This window comes from Apodemus sylvaticus, chromosome 6 (assembly GCF_947179515.1).
Source record: "Apodemus sylvaticus chromosome 6, mApoSyl1.1, whole genome shotgun sequence".
Lineage (NCBI taxonomy): Eukaryota > Metazoa > Chordata > Mammalia > Rodentia > Muridae > Apodemus > Apodemus sylvaticus.
The window spans coordinates 90578972-90600499 of record NC_067477.1 but is presented as its reverse complement, the minus strand read 5'-3'; the positions used below and the strand labels follow the sequence as shown (position 1 = coordinate 90600499).

At 44.7% G+C, this 21528-nt stretch overlaps 1 protein-coding gene across 11 annotated transcripts in view; it reads left to right on the top strand.

Annotated features, from left to right (window-relative positions):
- The window catches only part of Atxn7l1 (ataxin 7 like 1), a 228677-nt gene that overhangs the window by 134721 nt on the left and 72428 nt on the right, over window positions 1–21528 (top strand). Inside the window, exon 1 of one of the 11 annotated variants that reach the window (XM_052185969.1) lies at window positions 18595–18729. The exons of 8 other annotated variants lie outside the window; for them this stretch is intronic. Coding sequence is in view for 1 of the 3 variants with exons in the window: in XM_052185968.1 (XP_052041928.1) it covers window positions 19861–19864 (4 nt within the window). In the remaining 2 variants the exon portion in view is untranslated. Of the gene's footprint in view, window positions 1–18594; window positions 18730–19332; window positions 19447–19514; window positions 19865–21528 lie in introns of those variants that run through there. 2 more of the 11 variants (XM_052185970.1, XM_052185968.1) reach the window with 2 other exon arrangements.

Genomic DNA, 21528 nt, shown 5'->3' with positions numbered 1-21528 from the left:
AAAGAAAGAAAGAAAGAAAGAAAGAAAGAAAGAAAAGGAAGGAAAGGAAGGAAGGAAAGAAAAGGAAGGAAGGAAGGAAAGGAAGGAAGGAATGAAAGGAGGGAAGGAAAGAAAGAAGGGCTGGAGAGATGGACTCAGCAGGAAGAGCAACTGACTACTCTTCCAGAGGTCCTGAGTTCAATTCCCAGCAACCACATGGTGGCTCACAACTATCTGTAATGGGATCTGACTGAAGACAGCTACAGTGTACTTACATATAATAATAAATAAATAAATCTTCTTAATAAAGAAAAAGAAAGAGAAAGGAAAAAGAAAGAGGCCAAATTAGATCATATTAAAAAGCAGATAAAGGCAGATTTATGTATTATTAGGAGGCAGCTTCGGGGTGAGTTTAACTGATCTCACAGGCAGAGATCAGTGAACTTGCACATCCAGGCTAAAGCAAGGGGGTTTCACAGAGTTTAGGCAAGATGGGATGACTGACAGGTCAGCTAGGAGCTGGGATTGGGTCCATCCATGTTCAGAAACAGAGCCCTTGAGTGGATACTCTTTGGGTGGGTTGCTGGGAGTGGGGGAGGCGAGGAATGATGACGTGTTCACCCAGCGTTTTTTCCAAGTGGTTGGGGGAGTTTCCTCTGTGCGGGCGGGGTTGGAGGAAGGGCAGATGGGGGTTTCCCAACTTGCGCAGGGGGATGAGCAGAGTTTCCAGGCTAACCAAGAAAAAGAAAGCAAAACAGATAGGGATGTGGCTTTATTAGTAGACTATTTATGTACCGTGTTCCAGGCCTTGGATTTTAATCCCTAGCACTGGAAAATCTTGGTGGGGCAGTACTAACCCACAGTTCCAAAACTCGGAAGTGTAGGCTACTGGGTCAGAAATTCAAAGTTACTGGATATCTAGTAAGTTCAAGGCCAGCCTAAAGTGCTATGAGAATTTATCTCAATAAAAGAAGGAGGAGGAAGAGGAGGAGGGGGAGGGGAAGGGAAGGAGGAGGAAGAGGAGAGGAGGAAGGGAGAAGGGAGGAGGAGGAGGGAGGAGGAAGGAGGAGGAGGAGGAGGAGGAGGAGGAGGAGGAGGAGGAGGAGGAGGGAGGAGGAGGAGGAGGAGGAGGAGAAAGGAATTCTCATCAGGGTTGCTCTGACATACACCAGCGTACTCTGTTTACAGCAGGATTAGGAAGAGAGTTTGCAAAGCACAGGATCCCAAGATTCTGATTCTACCGGGAAGGGCTGCCTGCTTCCTGCTGACAATGATACTTCAGATTTTTAGGGCTTATGGCACTGGCCCCCAAAGCCCACGGGTGTGCGCTGGAGGATGGAGCCTGTGGGGCTGTTTGGGTTACCGTGACCCCTGCGAACTAATGAGTGGCCTGGGTGAGCTGCAGAGCCTCTCCGCGCTGCTTACGCATCTTGAAAGGAAGGATTTTCATAGCAGCTACTACACTGACCTGTGGGGGATTAGCAAGCTAAGCCATGTGAATTCCTTAAAATTGATAGTTCTTAATCAGGGTTTGCCGTAATTAGTTACAGATAAACTGTGATGGCCTGGGGTGAAGCGCTCATCTTGGGACTCAGACACCTTGAGATATTGTCTAGGAATGTCCCCTAAGCACTGGGCGCCTTGAACACGATCAGAGCCTTCATGTGTCGCCAAGCAGAAGGGTTGTTGGACACCCGACTAGCATCTTGTTATAGGGAGAGAATAAACCGCTTGGATTCAAAGGCTTATCGCTGGAGCCTCCAGACTTGGGTGTCTGATGCCTGTAGGCATCCTGGGCTGTATCTGCCACAGTTCAGATAGGGGGCCAAGCAACCTGTCTCCTATGGGCACTGAGTCACATTACCACCATGCCTGCAATCGGTCAAAGGCCTCAGGCCTAGCTTCCTTTCCATTGTAGCTCTTTATTTAACTCCTACCTAGTGAATTCTGTAAAATCCCCTTGCTGGAATGTTGAGGCGGGGGTGCTGGCAGTTGTCCACAGGCCTCTGGGCAGTAGCCCCAGCCATGTCAGTGATTGACCCCTGTGAAGACACTGGGTCCTTGGCAGAGGGTCCAGCATGCACGCTATGTAATCACTGCCCTCAGGCAGCCCAGCACCTTGCTCAGTGGTAGCGTTGTAATTAGATGCTGCTGCTGAAGGGTGGTCCTTAGGCCAGGAGCATCTGTATCCCTGGATGGTCTAAGAGGTACATTTGTGTTTGTTATTTGGGAATGGGAATATTTAGGAATTGATTCAGGTCAGTTGGCAGTTGTATGCATAACAAGACAGTTTGTTATTCGTAGTTCCCAGGAGGTGGGGCCTGCTGTGTGTGCAGCTTCATATAGGAAATCAATGGCCCCATTAGGAGGCAGGAGCAGAAGAAAGAGAAAATGAAGGCAGAAGCTATTATTGAAGTTTCTGCAGAAAGAAATAGGCAGGGCAGAGAGAACTGGGTTAGAACTGACTAAGGCAGATCAAAGTGGGCTTCTAGTGTAAAGTCTATCCCTCCTTGTCTGGGGCCTGACCTTGGGACGATGAGGGGAGGAAGCAGTGGTCAGAATGTAGGGTGGATAAAGCAAGCAGTTGAGGACTGGGACTCAGGTTTGCATACACCAGGCACATTTGCAGGCCAGTTCTTTAACCTTCCCAGAAATTCACAGTCCTTGGTGGGACAGGCCTTAAAAATGGCAAAACATTACAAATAAAGAGAAGCAATACTGTGTGATGAAAATGCATTGACCCACAGATTCTAAGACCCTTTAAACAAGGTCCGTGGGTAAAATTTGAGAAGCCCTGCTCTACAGCACCTGCGGTGATGTTGGGTATTGTGAGCAGTCGGTGTCCTAAGATCCTCTGTGTGCAATTTAGAATCGTGACTGTGGGATTGTGAAACTAGGGACATCCCAAAAAGAGATGGACACCTAAACAGAGAGCAAAGAGAGTGCCCCATATGTTCTAGTGTCTTCTACCTCTTGAGTGTGTGCTGACATTCTTTTGATTATTATGAATGGTGAGTACCCTATTTATGCTTGGCACCGTGTGCAGACAAATGATACAAACTTATTTATGTGTGTATGTAGCAAAACTTATTTAGGAGTAAGGAAACCTACCAGATCATCAGGGGATAAAGATAAAAGTCAATATTAAACTCTCATTTTACAAGGAAAAACTTGATCAGTGAATTATGCAGTGACACCCTAGTTTCCTTCACCCTGAAATGGTGGTAACCCCCCAATTTTTCCTGAGGGAAAATAATAACACACACACACACACACACACACACACACACACACACCCTGGCTGACTAGTGTGACTCACATTTATCATCACAAAGGTTCACATAGGAGCCCTGCCTGATAATTGTGGATGAATGAGGCAGTTAGCTAGCTATAATGACAGAAAGAGATGCTTTAAAGAATCCAGTATTTGAGAATAAAGGAAGATGTAAAATCATTCCATTGAGTCCCTTTTGTTATGTTAGGTTTGGTTAGGTTAGATTAGGTTAAGTTAGATTAGGTTATGTTTGGATTGGTTTGTTATTACAGCACAGGGAAGGGGGATCAAGGTCTCCAGAGCCTCCCATTAGGTGAGTTCTTTCCCACGGATCCACTGCTCTGCCATCTCCCAACCCAGGCCATCTCCCAACCCAGAAGGGCATAGAGGCTTAAAAGCCAGTTAGCTTCATGAGCCTCCAAGCCTCCAGGGCAGGTGCAGGAGAGCAGGATTCAGGGTCAACCACTCCCCAAGGCTCTGGAGTTTACCCTCCGGCTTCCCCCCATCTTGCCACAGCACCTCCTTCCTCTTAGATCAGAGCCTAAACCTTGTACCCAGTCCCGCAGTGCTGACAGCAGCAGCCTTAGATTTTATTTCTGTTCTTTATTTATTTACGACGACTCCGGCCTTGTTGTAAAAGGATTTAAAGCTACTTGAAAGTTGCGAACAGCAGAGCAGGATAGAATAAATTGCAAGTAACTGAGAAAGAAGATGAGACAAAGGAATACATAGCTTGCAGAAACCTGGCCACTGCACTCCCTGCTTCTGCTGTGGGAGTGGCTAACCAAGTTCAGAGAGATGGGTGACAGGTTTGTTTTGTTTTGTTGTTTTGTTTTCTTTTGTTTTTGTATTTATGGTCCGTTTTCTTCATACACCAGCTAATCCCCCCCCCCAGCTGGTTTTAGGAGATCTCCCCCTTTGGTAACAGGGATTCTTTGAAATGGTACTGAGAACCTTAGGAGCATTCTGGCAGGGGTCATATTCTCAAGTTTGACTGGTATACTGATGGGTGCAATAGCAGAGGTGTTGTTATAGCTGTTTGAAACCTAGAACATTCAATACATTAGGTCATCCAGAACTGATGGCCTTCCTGACCCCCTTGTCATCTCACAGGCTTCGTGTCTCTTTTCATGAGAGTCTGGGAGTTCAGCCCAGGGCCTCTTGCATGAATCTTTTTGGCACATCTGTATACATACCCTGCAGGTGGTGAAGAGGGGTCTTAAATGCAGCCAGACCCAGTGCCCAGGGCTGTCCCCACTGCCTACCCACTCATCCATCAATCCTCTGAGTGGTTTGGCCTCTAGTGTAACAAATCATAAGTCCAGCTTCCTAGGGCTCTGAGTTCTCCATTCGGAGAATGGGTTTGTCCTCCATGGTCTCTGGACCCCTGCCTCACCCACAGACAGGCTTAGTTGAACAACCTGACACCTTGAGTCTTAACCTCTTACAGCCCTGGCTTTTTCAGTCCCATCCTGGATTCCTTTCCTGCAGAAAAATCCAAGCCAACCCTAGCCGGAACCCAGGATCTGAGATGGCTCTGGCCTTGGAGATATTTTGAAACTTGCTTTCGGGGATGTTCCTGTATCTGGCATTGATTAGATCCAAGGTGCTAAATACTCTGCAGAGCAGAGGATGATAGTTCCACTCTGTATGGAATTATCCTACCTAAAAATGCTGGATGCTTTCCTGCTGATAAACACTGCTTAGAAGGCAAGAAAACTAAATATTTACAGTCGTACAGTAGCATCAGGACAGTCATCTGCAGGCTTCTTGGTTTATGCCCAAGAGTTTACTGGGAGGAAATCACTGAATTATTTTTATCTACACAGTGTGGTCAGAAAGAATTACATTCGGCAGGGTCAGGCTCTGCTGGGAATAGTTTATTTCATTAGGCTAGAGTCCCACAGTCTGATCAAGCAGGAGCTCTCCTCGGGTCATTTGTTGGTGTCTATCTGAGTCTCAGTATGTTCTTAGCTTAAGTGGACAGCCCAGAGTTAGCAAGGACTCCATGCACTGCCACCGGGGCACACCACGGACACCAGAGGGGTGCTGGGGACCAGCACTGCATCTTTGAGCAGGAACTAACGGGATGCAGGATGCGTTTGGAAACTGAGCAGCTGGAATTAAGTAGTCTGTTGCCTCTCATAAAACACCAACCATGACACTCGTAGGCTTAAAAATCATTCTAAATCCAGTGACTAAGAAATAATTAAGGTTAGCTAGCCTTCAGACCCCTGGAGCCCGGTGCCTGCTGACCTCTGCTTTTTCTTTCCCTTTTTTATAGATTGGTTAATTATTTCCTGATTTATTCATCCTTTATCTAACACATTCGGAGTGCCTGTTAGTGCCAGGACTGAAATAAAGTCCTCTGCGCAAGCTCTTTTTGGAGTAGCGAAGGGGGCCAAAGTCATCCCTCAGTGCAGAGACACCGGCAGGGCTGAAGAGGAGGTGAAAATAGTGTGTTCTTTAAAAAAAAAAAAAATTGTCTTAGAAGCCAAGCATGGTGCACCGCTAGTCCCAGCACTCAGGGGAGGCAGGGAAGATATCTGTGAGTTCAAATCCAGCCTAGTCTATTTAGTGTGTTCTATCTAGGCCAGCCAGGGCTACATATATTAAGATCCATTCTCAGAACCAAAACAGACTAACAAAACCCACACAAAATATTTTAAAATTATTTATTTATTTTCAAACTTACTTACTTTGTTTTTTTCTTTTTCTCTTTCTTTCTTTCTTTCTTTCTTTCTTTCTTTCTTTCTTTCTTTCTTTCTTTCTTTCTTTCTTTCTTTCTTTCTTTCTTTCTTTCTTTCTTTTTTTGGCTTTTCGAGACAGGGTTTCTCTGTATATCCCTGGCTGTCCTGGAACTCACTCTGTAGACCAGGCTGGCCTCGAACTCAGAAATTCACCTGCCTCTGCCTCCCAGAGTGCTGGAATTATAGGCACACGCCACCACTGCCTGGCTGCAAGTATTTATTTATATTTCATATGGGAGGAGGTGTGCTTGTGCATGCTTGGTAGCAAGCGCCTTTACCAGCTGAGCTGAGCTATCTCACCCACCATGGGAAGGATACTTCTTGCCAGGCCAGGCAGAGGGCTAGATAGCAGGAATCCACTAGGTATCCAAAGTGCTCTAGTGTCTGAGCCCTGTCATGCAAGAGAACAAGGTGTTAAGGGAAAAGATGGACAGGCATTCTGGAGAAAGCCCTGTGGCAGCAAGTCACAGAATCAAGAAGCTCGGGATTCAGTCATCCGGGTTGGCAGGCGGAAAGGGTGCATGCAGGAAGGGTGGGCAGGAGCAGGTGTGCCTGGTGGGCCAAAGACACAGAGCACGGCACATTCCCAGGCCCTGATGCTGTCTGCAGCGCCAAGAGGGCATTAGAGAGCTCTCACATGCACAAGTCAATCAAAATAATTAAAAGCGAAAGGACTAGTAAGTTGACTCTTTTTTTTCCTTTTAAAGATTTATTTTATGTATATGAGTACACTGTGCATGTCTTTAGACACACCAGAAGAGGACATCGAATTTCATTACAGAGCCACCATGTGGTTGCTGGGAATTGAACTCAGAACTTCTAGAAGAGCAACGAGTGCTCTCAACCGCTGAGCCATCTCTCCAGCCCCATAAGTTGACTCTTATAGTCCAACATCTAGCTAGTTTTTCCTCCCCATAAATGCTTTGGGTAAACTGTGTCGAAGTACCAATAAAAGATATGCATGGCGTAAAGTGAGTAAAGTATCGTGGTAGCGAGTCCTGGGCATGGGCCTCAGTGGTGGAGCATTTGTCGAATGCGTGTAAGGTCCTGGGTTCGATTCCTTTGTGGGGGTTCGGGCATAGACGACAGTAGGGTAGCAAAGGAAATAGTATTCCGTTTCTGAATGATTTGATTTTTCTGGTAATTCTGACTAGGGTGGCACTGGAGAATGTGCTCCAGTTTGGAATGTAATAGACCTAACTCTACAGACTTAGGTTTTCTCTCTGCCTCTAAACATGGGAGTGGTAATACCAATCTGTGCTATCACTAGGATGAAGGAATGGAATTCCAGTGTTTTGTTTATTTAGTGCTTTTTTTCTTGTTTGTCTTTATATAGTACTAGCTTAACCCAGGGCAAGCTATAGATTATGGTCTGTACAAACCTGTTGGCACTAACAGAATGAAAAACACTCACAGATGACAGTTAATTAGTTAGACGGTAGAAAATGACAGAAGCCTTGTTCGTTTAACGTGTCCAATAGAAGCCTGTATTACTTTTTAGAGCGAGGGGCTTACAAACTACATCGTTGAAGAAGACAGAGGCTCAGTATCTGATAGAAACGTCTGCCTGTCTCCCATTCACCAGTGTTTGTGGTACACTGTCCTAAGATGGTCTGGCCAGGAGAAACTCAGAGTCTTTTGGTAGGAAACAGTTGCAATCTGAAAGATTCTAAAAGACTGACATGATGAGGATTTTAGTTCCTTCCTGACCACCTCGCTACCAGGCTTACTAAACATGGAGGGGTAGAGGTAGGCTCACTTCTACACTAAACCTGGGAACTTACCAAACTAACCATTTCACAAGTACAGAAAGTTAAACCAACCTGCTCTGTAGGCTTGGTAAAGGTCCAACCCTTCTAGAAATTGCAGCCAGGCCTTGTAAGAAAGGTCCTCCAGAGGAGCTCAGACATACTCCAAAGAGAAATTCTGCTTCCTGAGCACAGCCCTAGTGAACTGTACTGACAACTGGGTAGCCTCTGGAGCCATCCTGATTAGGATAATGAACAGTCAATGAGGGGTGTGGCCTTAAGGGCTTCTGAAAAACCTTTATCTTGAATACCTATAAGGTCACCAGTAAAAACCTCTTTAAGTGACATGCAGGGCACACCTCCATCTCAGTACTTCAGAGGTAAAAGCAGGAAGGTCAATTCAAAGCCAGCTTGGGCTACATGAAAGTCTATCTCAAAAACTAACACGTGAACAAACCATTTCTAGCATTCACTTATACTGTGTCACGTGTCTCACCAGTGAAATCTGTAATGTTGGCCAAAATGCAGAAAACCCTAAAGAAGTCACTTTGGGACTATGTCCTATCTTGATTCCTTCTAGGTCCCCAATTCTGACTTTGTAATTGTTGAGACAGTGGCTACCAAACACCCAAAGATAAAAAGCCTAGCCTAACTATTGTGTCCACCCAGTAAATCACAGGATAGAGTAACATTTCTCTTGGTTTTCTCTATGTGTGTACTATATTTTAAAAAATAAATATAAATATTGTACGCTAACCTGTTTCTCTATGCTATTCATAAGATATGACTCCAGGCTTAATGAACATGGAGGTGTAGAGGTGTGTGTGTGTGTGTGTGTGTGTGTGTGTGTGTTGTGTTTCTCTGTGTTTAGTTGAATCTGTCTTGAGCATAAGGCTGAGTATCCCTGGGAAAGCCACAGGTTACACTTGTCACCTTGGAGCCATCCACTCAGCCAGCATCTTTTGCTTTCAAAAATGTCCAGTAAGAACAATAAAATAAATAAGAAGAATAAAATAAGATGACTTCCTATTTTTAGGAAAAAATTCAGAAAGCTAGAGAGATGGCTTGGTGATTAAGATCACATATCGTTCTTGCAGAAGATCGGGTTCGAGTCCCAGCCCCAACTTGGTGGCTTACAGCTACCAGTAACAGCACTAGGGAACTTAACACCCTCTTCCATCTTTGTCCAGTTCCAGGAGGCATGTGGTGCACATACACTCTGGTAGGTACACATACATGCACATAAAAACAATAAATAAAATCTTTTGAAAAAAGAATTTAGTGTTACTTAATCAAGAGGACCACTTAGGGAAACAGTGTGTGGATCCTGTATCTCAGGGTCCTCAGCCTGTGAGCTTGGGCCAGTTGTTCATCTGGGTAAGTCGTGGCTTCCTCCTCTGTGGACAGAATAAGGACCTCACGTGCTAGAGTGCCTACCTCTGGCTGGGTCTGTAAGAGACGACAAGTATCTCAAGGATGTTCATGAACACAGAGAAGAGAACAGGACTAGCAATAAATAAAAATAATATTTTATTGTTGTTATTGATTGTTTTTACTTAACCCAACATGGTTTTAGCCCAGTATGATAGTGAATGCCTTTAATCCCAGGACGAAGGGGTCAGAGAGAAGAAGATCTCCTTGAGTTCCTGGACCAACCTGGTCTACCTAGCCAGTTCCAGGCCAGCCAAAGTTACGTAAGAGACCCACTCTCAAAATTAAAACATGTTGTTTGACTTGAATCGACTACAGTGTGGCATAAGCCAACTCTAGAATAGAGGTATGCGAATTCTAGACTTTTTCCTGTACAGAGGAGTGTCCTGTAGCCTGTGTGTGCCACAGAAGTGAACTGCTAAGCTGCCCAAGTGGTACTTACATGGCTTCTTACGTCCCCCAAAATAAAGCGCGGGCCAGGGAGAAGAAAAGCAGAAACCAGTATTTTACTTTGAAGTGCACTAATTAAATATTCCCCATACATTGAGAAAGGAAGCCAGTGTATACAGAGCTCAGTGTAGCTCAGTGGCAGAGTCCTAGGCTAGCACGTGTCATGCATAGGCCCTTTTGTTGGCACCACAACTAGATTTTAGGGTGGTTTTGTTTTGTTTGCTTTGCATTGATTTGTTTTGCTATTTCGAGACAGGACTCACAATTGTAGCCCAGACTCGTCTTCAGTTACCATCCTCCTGCCTCAGCTACCCAAGTACTGGAATGACAGACATGTACCATCGTGCTTAGCTTCAGCTGATCCTTCTGTATGAATAGAACGCCATTGAAAGCTTAAGAAAACTGGGGTGAGATACAAGTGAGAGCAGTGCCCAAAGAGGTACAGTCTTACATAGCACTGTGGAATGCTTTTACCAGGCAAAACTATACATTTTTTAAATCATAATTTTATTATAAAAGAAAATGCCTGGCAGAGCGATATATATATCTCAAATAATTTTCATTTGCCAATTAATTCAATGAAAAATAAAAAGTGGATTTCAGAATGAGCTCCAGGTCACCCTCAGGTTTGGAATTGGCCAGGTGAGATGGACAGCTCAACAGGTAAAGCTGCCAAGCTTGACGGCCTCAGTTCAGTCCTGGGGGGCCAGCGTGGGAGAAGATGAGAGCAAACTCCAGCAAGTTGTCTTCAGACACACACACACACACACACACACCAAATACCAAAGAAATAAACATTTTAAAACTTAAGAGGTTACCAAGAAGATTCAAAGTTTTTTTTTAGAAAGATTTCACTGTGAAGTTCACTGCCAAAGTTTCAGAAGAACTTTTTTTAAAAAAGTATTTTGGTGTAAAACCTTTTAGCTTTTCTGTGTTGTACATATCTATATGCATATATATATCTATATGTATATATATAGATATATCTATAGAGAGGGGAGATCTAACTCTGTATCCTTGAATATGCATATATTTTATATTTTCAAAGTAAAAATGGAATGCTTTTACAGACTTTGATTGGGGCCCTGCCTTTTCTTCATGTAGGATTATCATGATGGGCTGGTGTGTAACTCGATGGTAGAACTACCTAGCATGTAGGGTTTTATCATCAGCTGTAAAAATTAAAATTATTGTGAACATACTTCAGAAAATAGAGATGAACACCATCATGTGTATAACTTCCTAGCATTCCATTGGATGGATATGCCAATAATTTACTTAGCCAGTGCCTGTTTTCTTTCTTTCTTTTTTTTTTTTTTGTTGTTGTTTTGTGTTTTTTTTTTTGTTTTGTTTTGTTTTAGGCTTTTGGGGACACCAAAATTACCTCTTTTTTTTTGCTAGATAAAAATAATAATAAACAAATACATCAGTTTACCTACCACACATACAAATTTCATGAATTTTTTAAAAAATGCAACCACAAATTCCAGAGCTGAGAGCATCATGGGTGGAGACCACAGCTACTGCAATGCTGCTGAGGGCTTGAGGCACCTCACACACAGCGGGCCAGACCCACCTTTCCTAAAGCTCACTGCCCAGGGCCTCAGCAGTCAGAGCCCCAAATCATCAATTTATTTAATTCAAAGGAGCAAGCCATGTGCGTGGCAGGCATTTTTAAGTCGAAGATTCAACGGCACTTCAGGATCATGACTGCTGCTTCCGAGTTACTCAGTGGAAGTCTCGCTGAGAGCCTGTGCAGTGTGGAGCTGTACTGAGTACCAGACAGAGTCACCAGACACCAAATCACCGCATGCCAGCACCACACAGAGTCACCAGACACCAAATCACCGCATCCCAGCACCACACAGAGTCACCAGACACCAAATCACCGCATCCCAGCACCACACAGAGTCACCAGACACCAAATCACCGCATCCCAGCACCACACAGAGTCACCAGACACCAAATCACTGCATCCCAGCACCACACAGAGTCACCAGACACCAAATCACCGCATGCCAGCACCACACAGACTCATCAGACATCCTCAGCTCCTTGAGAGCGATTTGCTTGCCAATTAGTAACAGGCTGATTGGCCTAACTTCCAGTCGTGGGGTGCAGGTGGGAGGAGGGAGAGGGTTCTAAACAGGAGGACAGGACGTAGAGGCAAAAAAGAAATGACAGGATGTGGGGAACTAAAAGGGAAGGAGGAATGTGGGGACACTAGCTGTGTGCAGGGCAGATAACTTGGAGTGCTGCCTCTGTGTTTGCAAATGTTACTGCCCATTGAGAAAGTCCTGACCAAGATTTTAAACCATGAGAAAGAGAGAGGCTGGAGATATGGTTTGGGGTCTAAAAGCACATATTGCTTTTGCAGCAACACATAAAATAAGTAAATTCAAAATAAAAAAAAATAAGAAAAATGAGATGAGAAGGAAAGAGAGGAGAAAGGCAGGGAGGAGAGACAAGAAAAGACATCTAAGACCTTTTCAGATACTGAAAACCAGTATTACTCTTTTGTATTCAGATGTGCACAGGACTCAAGTTTTCTTAAAGTAGATGGATGTTGAAACTTTGACAGCACCAGTTGGAGGCCCTAAAGTCAGTCTTAAAGTGATAAATGCCTCAACATCACCTTAAAAAAGTGTTCAAAGTGCAATGTTTCCTGGGGGAATTGATCCCTGGAAGGCTGCCATCCTGTGACCAAAATCCTCAGGTGCTCTAGTACAATGGTACAGGAAGGGGCTGGATAACTCAGATACAGGGTGTTTAGCTGGTGTGTGCGTAAGGGTCTGGACTTGATCCCCTGCATCTGAAAAAGAAAAGGAAATTATGTTTTTGCATTTAATTCACATACCTCCTCTCATATGGCTTAGAACATCTCTAGTTAGATACAAGACTTAATACAAGGTTAGTACTGGAAATAGTTGTGCTAATAAGCAGGGCATGACACTGTATGCCTATGATCATCCCTATTTGAACTATGAATTCTTAGGGGGGAATATAAATTTCTTTTTTCTTATTACTTATTCACTTTATATTCTACTCACTGCCCCCTCCCAGTCACCCCCTTCCACAATCCTTCTCCCACCTTCTCCCCTCCCCCTTTGAACGGGTGGGCCCTCCCCCAGGTATCCCCCAACTTGGTACATCAAGTATCTGTGAGGCTAGGCACTTCCTCTCCCACCAAAGCCAGACAAGGCAGCCCAGCTAGAAGAGAATTTCCCACAGACAGGCCACAGCTTTTGAGATAGCCCCTACTCCAGGTGTTTGGTACTTACCTGAAGACCAAGCTGTACATCTGCTATATTTATGCAACAAATATAGCAGCCTAGGTCCAGCCTGTGTGTATACTTTGGTTGGTGGTTTAGACTCTGAGAACCCCAAGGGTCCAGGTTAGTTGACTCTGCTGGTCTTCCTATAGAGTCCCTATGCCCCTCAAGGCCTGCAATTCATTCCCCTATTCTTCCATAAGAATCCCCAAACTCCATCTGCCCTTTGGCGTTTTCATCTGTCTGAGTCAGCTGCTGGTGGAGCCTCTCAGAGGGCAGCCATGCTAGACTCCTGCAAGTATAACAGAGTATCTTTGATAGTGTCAGGGATTAGTGTGAGCCACAAGTTATAAAAACAGCAACTCTATTTTGTGGTGCTGGAGAGATGGCTTTGCAGTAAAAGCACTTGACTTATTGCAGAGGACTAGAGTTCTGTTCCCAGCTCCCATATCCAGGAGCTCCAAACCTCTCTGTCTTCTTCCCCAGGGACTCATGTGAGCATACTAACACACACACACACACACACACACACACACACAGAGAGAGAGAGAGAGAGAGAGAGAGAGAGAGGGAGGAGGGGGCAGGGGAGGGAGAGGGGGTGGAATAAAAAATACCTGCAGGCAGTGGTGGCACATGCCTTTGATCCCAGCACTTGGGAGGCAGAGGCAGGTGGATCTCAGAGTTTAGGGCCTGGACAATAGAGCAAGTTGTAGGACAGCCAGGGCTACACACAGAAATCCTGACTCAAAAAAAAACCTAAAAATATAAACAAATAAATAAGATAGATAGATAGATAGATAGATAGATAGATAGATAGATAGATAGAAAGATAGAAAGATAGAAAGATAGAGACAGACAGACTGAATAAATATAAAAACATCTAATTTGGCTGGCACTTGCCTAACATGTAAAAGGTCCCAAGATCCTTAGAACCACAAAAGAAAGGAAGGAAGGAAGGAAGAAAGGAAGGAAGGAAGGAAGGAAGGAAGGAAGGAAGGAAGGAAGGAAGGAAGGAAGGAAGATAATTCACCAAATCTGATATATGAATAATGTATTCACTTTGCAGATCTATATATTGATTCACATTTGCATTTTATTTAAAATGTATTAAAAACACACAACTAGGCTTCTGAGCTGTAGCTAGCATTAGCCTATCAGACTTGATGAGATAGAGAACTGGCCGGCAAAGACCTTCAGCCCAGTAGTCTAGACTCAAGTCACCCCATACTTATTGACCTTCACTCGAGTTGTTTTTCAAAGTCTAGTGCAGCCCTGGCTAATTCTAGCTCAAAGTGCCATTTTCCTCAAACATCTAAGGACTGGGGTCTTGTATGTGTAAAACTACTAACCTATGATGTTGGTTACAGTCACTTCGAACATGAACTAAAAAGCTGGTCACAAGTGTCTGGCAGACTTAGTCATGTGAATCCAGGAGATGGAGTGTGGAGTATTGAGTTAAGACACTAACTGGGAAGTCTGCAGGGCTGCCCCAGGGACTAGGACCTAAGGGTTCCAGCTGACCGTGAAGTCAGTAGAGGCCACAGTCATGAACATGCACATCATATGTAGGGAGCAAACAAAGTCCTAGGTAACTGTGTAACACTGGTATAGCCACGTCAATAACCCCTATACCTCGGATCCATAGATGTGGCAAAGCCTTCCCAGAGTGAGTCTCAGAGAGATGACAAACCCTTCCTAGTTTGAGTGAAAATGTTGGCAGTTCATGAAAAAAAATTCACGGTACCTTTCTTCTCCAGATGTTTGTTACCTAAAGTCCACAGGCACTAGCTAAGCCTGACTCCCTGTTCACCTGTATACAGTAATTCTGCTTCCTTGTCTATCTGTATACAGCAACGGCATCCTCCTATAGAAAATAATCTTTCAGGGTGCTGTGACTTCTCATCAGAGAACCCAGCCTACTCTATCCCAGTTTTTCCTTATGCTTCTATGTCTGTCTGTCCCTTCTTCATTCCCTTGTTGTCCTCTTCAGGGACAGTCCCTAGAGCCATCCTGGAAATCTTACTTTTCTGTGTACTTACCATGAAGACCTCTTTTTCCTCACACCAGATATTTAAAAGACTGGACCAGTCCTTAACCAGCCGCCTCCTCTGCCCATTCCCCCTTCGCTCAGTGTAAATCTCAGAGCATGGACATGGGAGCTCTGTCATTTCCCTCAGTGATCCCGTTGTCCAGGGTTTGACATGCTGAAGGAATGTGCTCTATTACTGACTGCAGCCCATTTCTGTCTGTGGTCCACATCTTTCTGCTAGGTGATTTCTACTAACTTCTTGTTGCCAGCTGTTCCTCAGATTTCCAATTCTCTCTCTTTTTTCTATCTATCTATCTATCTATCTGTCTGTCTGTCTGTCTGTCTGTCTATCTATCTATCTATCTATCTATCTATCTATCTATCTATATCTATCCATCCATCTGTGTGGGACAGGGCCTCTGTATGTACCACTGGCTGTTTTGGAACTTGCTATGTAAACCAGGCACACAGAGTTTCATCTGTCTCTCTGCTTCTTGAGTGCTGGGATTAGAGACATGTCTGGGACTACTTATTTATTTCGTTGTTCATTATTTTATGTGTGTGAAGGTGTACACATGCCACTGTGTGTGTGTGTGTGTGTGTGTGTGTGTGTGTGTGTGTGTAAAGGTCAGAGATAACTTTCAGGGGTCAGTTCTCTCCTTCCAACGTGTGGCTTCTAGGGATGGAACTCAGGGCGTCAGCCTTGGTGGCATCTCTCTGGCCCTGTTCTAATTTTAAACAGGCTACTCTGTCTTCCCTAAGTCTGACAGTGCCTGTCAAAGCATATACTCCACTTTTGAGCTTTATGACTCTATGCTCAGGAGGAGTCACGTCTTACCTGGACATGCACACTTTGTGTCTTGTAAGCAAACACATTTTCCTGCCAAGATGTATGGTTTACAGAGTTCATACTCTTTCAGGCCACATGGAAGCAAATGCCATGCCATTCCTCAAACACCCTAAAATGACCCCCTTCAAAACGAGTGTTTACAAGCCACAAGAGACATCACACAGCCATCCCACCCAACCACAGAGCCTTTCCAGCCAGCAGGACATGCAGAGTCTGTGGTTCCGTATGCGGTGTTGATTACACTCAACATGAAGTCCGAATTGACACCCCGCTCTCCTAGCTTTTACTTCCATAATTTTTGTGTTGTGTTTCAAAATAAAGTCATGAGATTGGTGGCGAAACATTCTAGAATTTTCTAGTCTTCATTCTTTATCAAGATGGGGTTTCTCTGTATTGTCCTGGCTGTTCAGGAATTCATTCTGTAGATCAGGATAGCCTAGAACTCAGGGAATCTCCTACCTCTGCCTTCTGAGTGCTTATCTTCCCTTCTTAACCAGATCCCTCCTGAATTCTATATTCAGCATCCCCAGTGCTGGCCCCCAAGTCTTCGGTTCCTGCCAAATAGCTTCATTTCCCCCACCCCCATTTCACCACAAAAACGTGAATTTTCATCTCAAAGTCAAAAAGTAATCTTTTTTTTTTCTGGAGCTAATTATGAGTGACTATGGCCTGGAAAGACAAATTCAGGTTTTCTCCAATACTACATTCCAAAGTAGTAATAGAACAAATAAACTCATGAATGCAGCCACTTTGGTGGTGTCCTGGTGGAATCGGGAGGTAGATGGGGCACTGTGGAGCAGGAAATCTCAGTTGTAGGGCCCAGATGCTATCTGAGGACATCCTGAGCCTTTCATTTTGTGAAAACCAGGGGTATGTTTGTACATCTCGAAAGTGTTACCTAATGGTCACATACACATGAGGGGAATAAATAGCTATGAATGGGGTTACAGATCTCCTGAGATAACTTGGCTCTGGGCCTGCGGCATTCCGTCCTCTCCTCAACACTAAATCAGCTAATCGGTTTTATAGAAACTTCAATGCAGTTCAGTACTTTGCAGGGACTTCCATGCCTACCTTTGACTCAAGCTTGCTGGCCATCGACAGTGCTACCACATCCCCTCAGAGAGACAACCAAAGCCTGTAGTAAACCTGCTTCAGGGTGCCCTGTAGCAGTTATGTCTTCTCTGCTTAGGCCATGAGTGTGTTCACTTTGCATGGAGAAGGAGACATTATGAGGGGCACCTTTGTGTGATTAAATACTTCCAGTGAGTCTCTATTGAAGAAAAAAAAAAAACCAAAACCCAAAACAAACAAACAAACAAACAAACATTCAGCAAAGGCTTATCTTTGAGCTCCAGGTTAAAAGATCTGCAAACCCAGAGCTCCTCTCCTAGCAAACGACTCATGGGCTTCCTAATGGGAAGTTTGGCCGGGCTACTCCTCCCTGTGTTCTTGTAGAATGGGTTTGGGTGAGGAACCAGGGGTAACAAGTGACCGAACAGATCAGAGAAAGATAAGATACAAACTGGGTGGAGAGACAGCTTCCATTGAAGCAATCTCTCTGCAGCACAGGTGTATGAAACTTACCTAACAGAATGAAAGCCATCTGTGTGGTGCCTGAGGGCCGCTGTCTGCTGCAGAAAGCCTCAGGGACAGGGAATACTAAGAGAATGAAGGGAAGTCTCACACATTTATAGTCAAGCTTTTTAGTTCTAGTGTTCTGTCTTCTGGAAACATGAGAGAGGCAAATGGGGCCTGGGCTGGAGATGGAAGGCCTGGTACTCAACAAATCATGGAGCCCTTCTGAATGTCTTTAAGTGAGAATGGGAATAACAGAGATTAGGGTGGTAGAATCCTCTCCTGGATGCCTGGCCTTGGCAAAGTCTAGCCTGTGCTTTCCTTTCGTGGGTGAGAATAGCACCTCTTGCCATCCACCTCACAAGAGGTGTCTACAACCAAGGCCTATGGTATGCTTGACTTACAGACACATACATCAAATTGGATAGTGATAGAAGATGCTGATAGATGATATAGATAGGATAGATAGGTAGATAGACAGACTGACAGACAGACAGATGATAGATAATACAGAAGGTCCAAGTCTTCCTTAGGTTAAAATATCTACACCCTTGCCCCAGTTTTCATGAAATTTGGTTTTCCTAAATCCTTAAGGAACTCAAAAATTTAATCTGGTTAATTGTCTTGATCCTAAAGGTAGTATTTGGTGCATTCTGGGAGAAAATGCCAACAGTGTAGACTCCAGCCTTGATTAAGGATGCTGCACCCCAACACCCCTCGTCCCAAAGGGAGTCCTGATATAATCTCTAGAGGTGTGGCTCCAGCCTGGACCATGCTTCCAGTGTGTGGTCTCAATCTCATGTTTACAGTAGGCAACTTGGAAGCCTTTTTATTGCATTTAAAAAACAACATCAACAACAACATTCAATATGTCCCTTTCCCCCCATGGGATTTACTAATTTCCAGACTGCTAGAAATCATCAATATGTGCAAATTGTCTGTGCCAATCATATGAAAGATGCTTGAGGAAGCACCGGGTTCCTTCTGCTGATAACCACAATGTGTCATGTGACACCCACCCCCCCAATAAAATAGCTTAATGTCTTAACTACATTTTCAAGGTGCTAATCTTTTGCTGTTGTTATTTAAGTTCTTTTTAATTCTTAATTGCTCCCTGATTGCTTCAGGGCTCACTGAAACAGTTAACCAAACACTCACACGAGGCAGCCGTTTCGCTTTCTGCGCTTGTTGTTTTTGGCACTGGGTCAGTTCTATGAACTTCTGGTGTCCAACTGGTAGGACCTGAAACTCTGTGTTTAACAAGTGCCTGTAGTCAAAACAGTTGGCGTGTGGAGGCGAGGGGAGCTGGTACTACTGACTGCAGCCGATCAGCCGTCGGGTCGCGCACTGTGCAGAATACCGAATCAGGTTGCTCTGTTTTGCGGCTGGACTTTTGTTGTTTCCTTGTTTCGGAATTTTTTTCCTTCCTCTCTCTCTCTCTCTCTCTCTCTCTCTCTCTCTCTCTCTCTCTCTCTCTCACACACACACACACACACACACACACACTCAATTTTATGATGGCATCTGCACTAAAGTGGATCACTTCAGGTTTCAAAAGTACAACATGTTTACCGTCGTCGTAGCATCAGATTAAGTTGGCAGCCCGAGTCGTTCTGTAAGTGGTTTTAGTTTACATTTCTTCTTCTAGCAGGCTGTTTTGCATAATTTTGCTGATCCTGGGTTATTTATAGCCTTTTTTTTTTTTAAAGAAACGGGGATGTATGAGAGTTTCTGTTCCAACTGTAGAAAGTGAAATCCTCTTCTGTGCTGACAGAAGTGGCGCTGAGTGTGTGTGCAGCAACGCAGGCCATTGTCACTCGTGAAAAGTAATTTCTCTGAAAGGTCACTCCTAACACTCCCCAGCCGCCGACAGGGATAACGCGCCCCAGTTTGTCTGTCGTAGATTGAGTTGTTTTCTCTGGGTTGTCACAAAATGAAAGTGGTGATGCCATTTCCTCTGGGACGGACGCTCCGAAAGGGTTGGGCATTGTTTCCAACCTCTAAGAGGAGTTTGCTGTGCTTGTTTTGTCACACTCACGGGAGCAGTGTCATCTGGTGACCTGCAGCCTCTCCAGGAGCCAGTTGGCAAGTTTCAGGGTCGTGGGGGGGATGGGCTGGCGGAAGGATGGCAGAAGGGAAGTTCGTGGGTTGGAAAGTTTGTTCCCACTGAAATGACTGTAATACTGAGATGTTGACAGTACGCTAAAGAATGGATACTAGCCAGCCACTGCTGGGTGACATGCTCTCTCACAGGGATCTGTGTAGATTATCCTGCCTTGGGGGCTTCCAGGCGGGTTTGAATGAGAACTGAAATCAGCTCATCAGAAAATGCTGCGCCAGAATTAGCACTCTATAAAAAGTTTTTCCCATAATATTTACTAGAACCTTTGCCTAAAAATTGCTCTGCCTTGCCCACTGAATGGCTGCAAAATTAAATCAGCTCTTGATGGCTTACCTAGAGCACCTCCCATCTCCCAGGCTGCTGCTCCCGGAATTTGCATGGGTAAGTAGAATACTGATCAGCATAATGCGTGTGGAGTCCCAGGCTAATGGTCCAGGAGAACCCTGGAAATGAGACACTTCATTGTGCAGCGGGTTAAATATTTTAAACTAAACAAATCAAAAAGGGAGAGAGAGCAATAAACAGCGTGCAGGCCTGCTAGTGCAAGGACTTCAGAAGAGGAAGGGTGCTTTCATCGCACAACGCGGTTCCACACAGTCCAAAGTCCACTGTTCCCCCAACTCTTCCATGAGAAAGGAAGGTCAAAATGGAAATTTCCAAAGTAGTAAGCATGGTCATTGAGCCAAGGTTGGACGTTGTTGTTGCCATTTGAGGGCTATAGTTTCTTTTTCTCTTCCACATTTCACACATCCACAGAAAAGTATAATTTTTTCGGGGGGGGGGTTGAATCTCCTCTAACCTTGCAGAATGAAGCTGGCCTCCTGCTTCAGATCTTTTACTGTCTAGCACATGCTTTAATACAGGAGATGAAGAGAGAGGGCTGTCAGGACCAGCGTTAGCCATCAACTCTTCACCTGTTTGTTTCTCCATCTACGCTGGGCAAACTGGCTCCAGTGTGTGGTTAAGAAAGTTGTTCTGCCAGGTGTAGTCGTGCGTGCATTCTTTATAACTACAACATTTGGGGAAGGAGGTAGGGAGTAGAAGCTGGCAGATCTTCTATATGAGTTTAAGGCAAGCTGCATCTACATAGCAAGTTCTAGGCAAGCTAGGACTACATATTAATACCTTGTCTCAACAAACATAGACATAAAAAGATGAGAGAAGCTCTGCTCTAATTAGATCCATTCTACCCCCAATTCAGCATATGGGAGGGAGCCCTGTCTTCTCCTCCCTGTCAGATTGGTAGGGGTGAGTGAGGCCCATCTTTTGTAGGTTTGTGGTTTGAAGTGCCTGTTGGGTCTGTGCATCTTAGCCATCTATAATTATGGCGTCTGCGAGCTCACTATGCAAATAGTCTTTTGGCCAGCATGAATGAAGAGAGACGTGGAGGGGACCTCCAGGCCTTTGTGTTGGAATGGAGACACGGTAGCAGTGCTGAAATGTTCCCATGTTGTTCTGCTTCAGGGTTTTGCATTTTGCATGGCTAGACCCTTGTCTATCTGGACATGTGAAGATGCCTTCTCAGCTCTGTGCCATAGAGCATGTCACCCTCCAAGCCCCTGCAGACATCTACCTGCTTATATCTTCCTTCCTCACTTTGGTTCTTACTCTTACAGATAGAGCTCAGTGACATATCTGTTTATTGCAGCTATGTCTGGTTGCAAAGTGGCAGTAACCCACTGAGTCTACTTCTCTTGCCTCGAGAATGGCTATGCCCATCCTGGGGACTGGCAGAATCCAGGAGTTCCACAGAACCTGGGGACAGATGCAACCTGGAGACTGTCAGTTCCCAGCGGTGGTAACATTGGACCAGATGCTTAATGTGGGTTCTTCAAACTAGTGAGGGTGCCGGTGCCTATCTTACCAGGCAGTGAATCCACTCACTCACTCCATAGCCTCGTCTTTTTCTGGAACCACATCAATAATACTCGGGTTAATCAGAACCTGTCAATGTAAGAGGTAAACCAGGAAAGGAAGTTGATTAAAGCAGTTGGCTACTTGCGGTCTGTGGCTTGAAGTCACCTGTTCTATGTCATCTGTGCCAC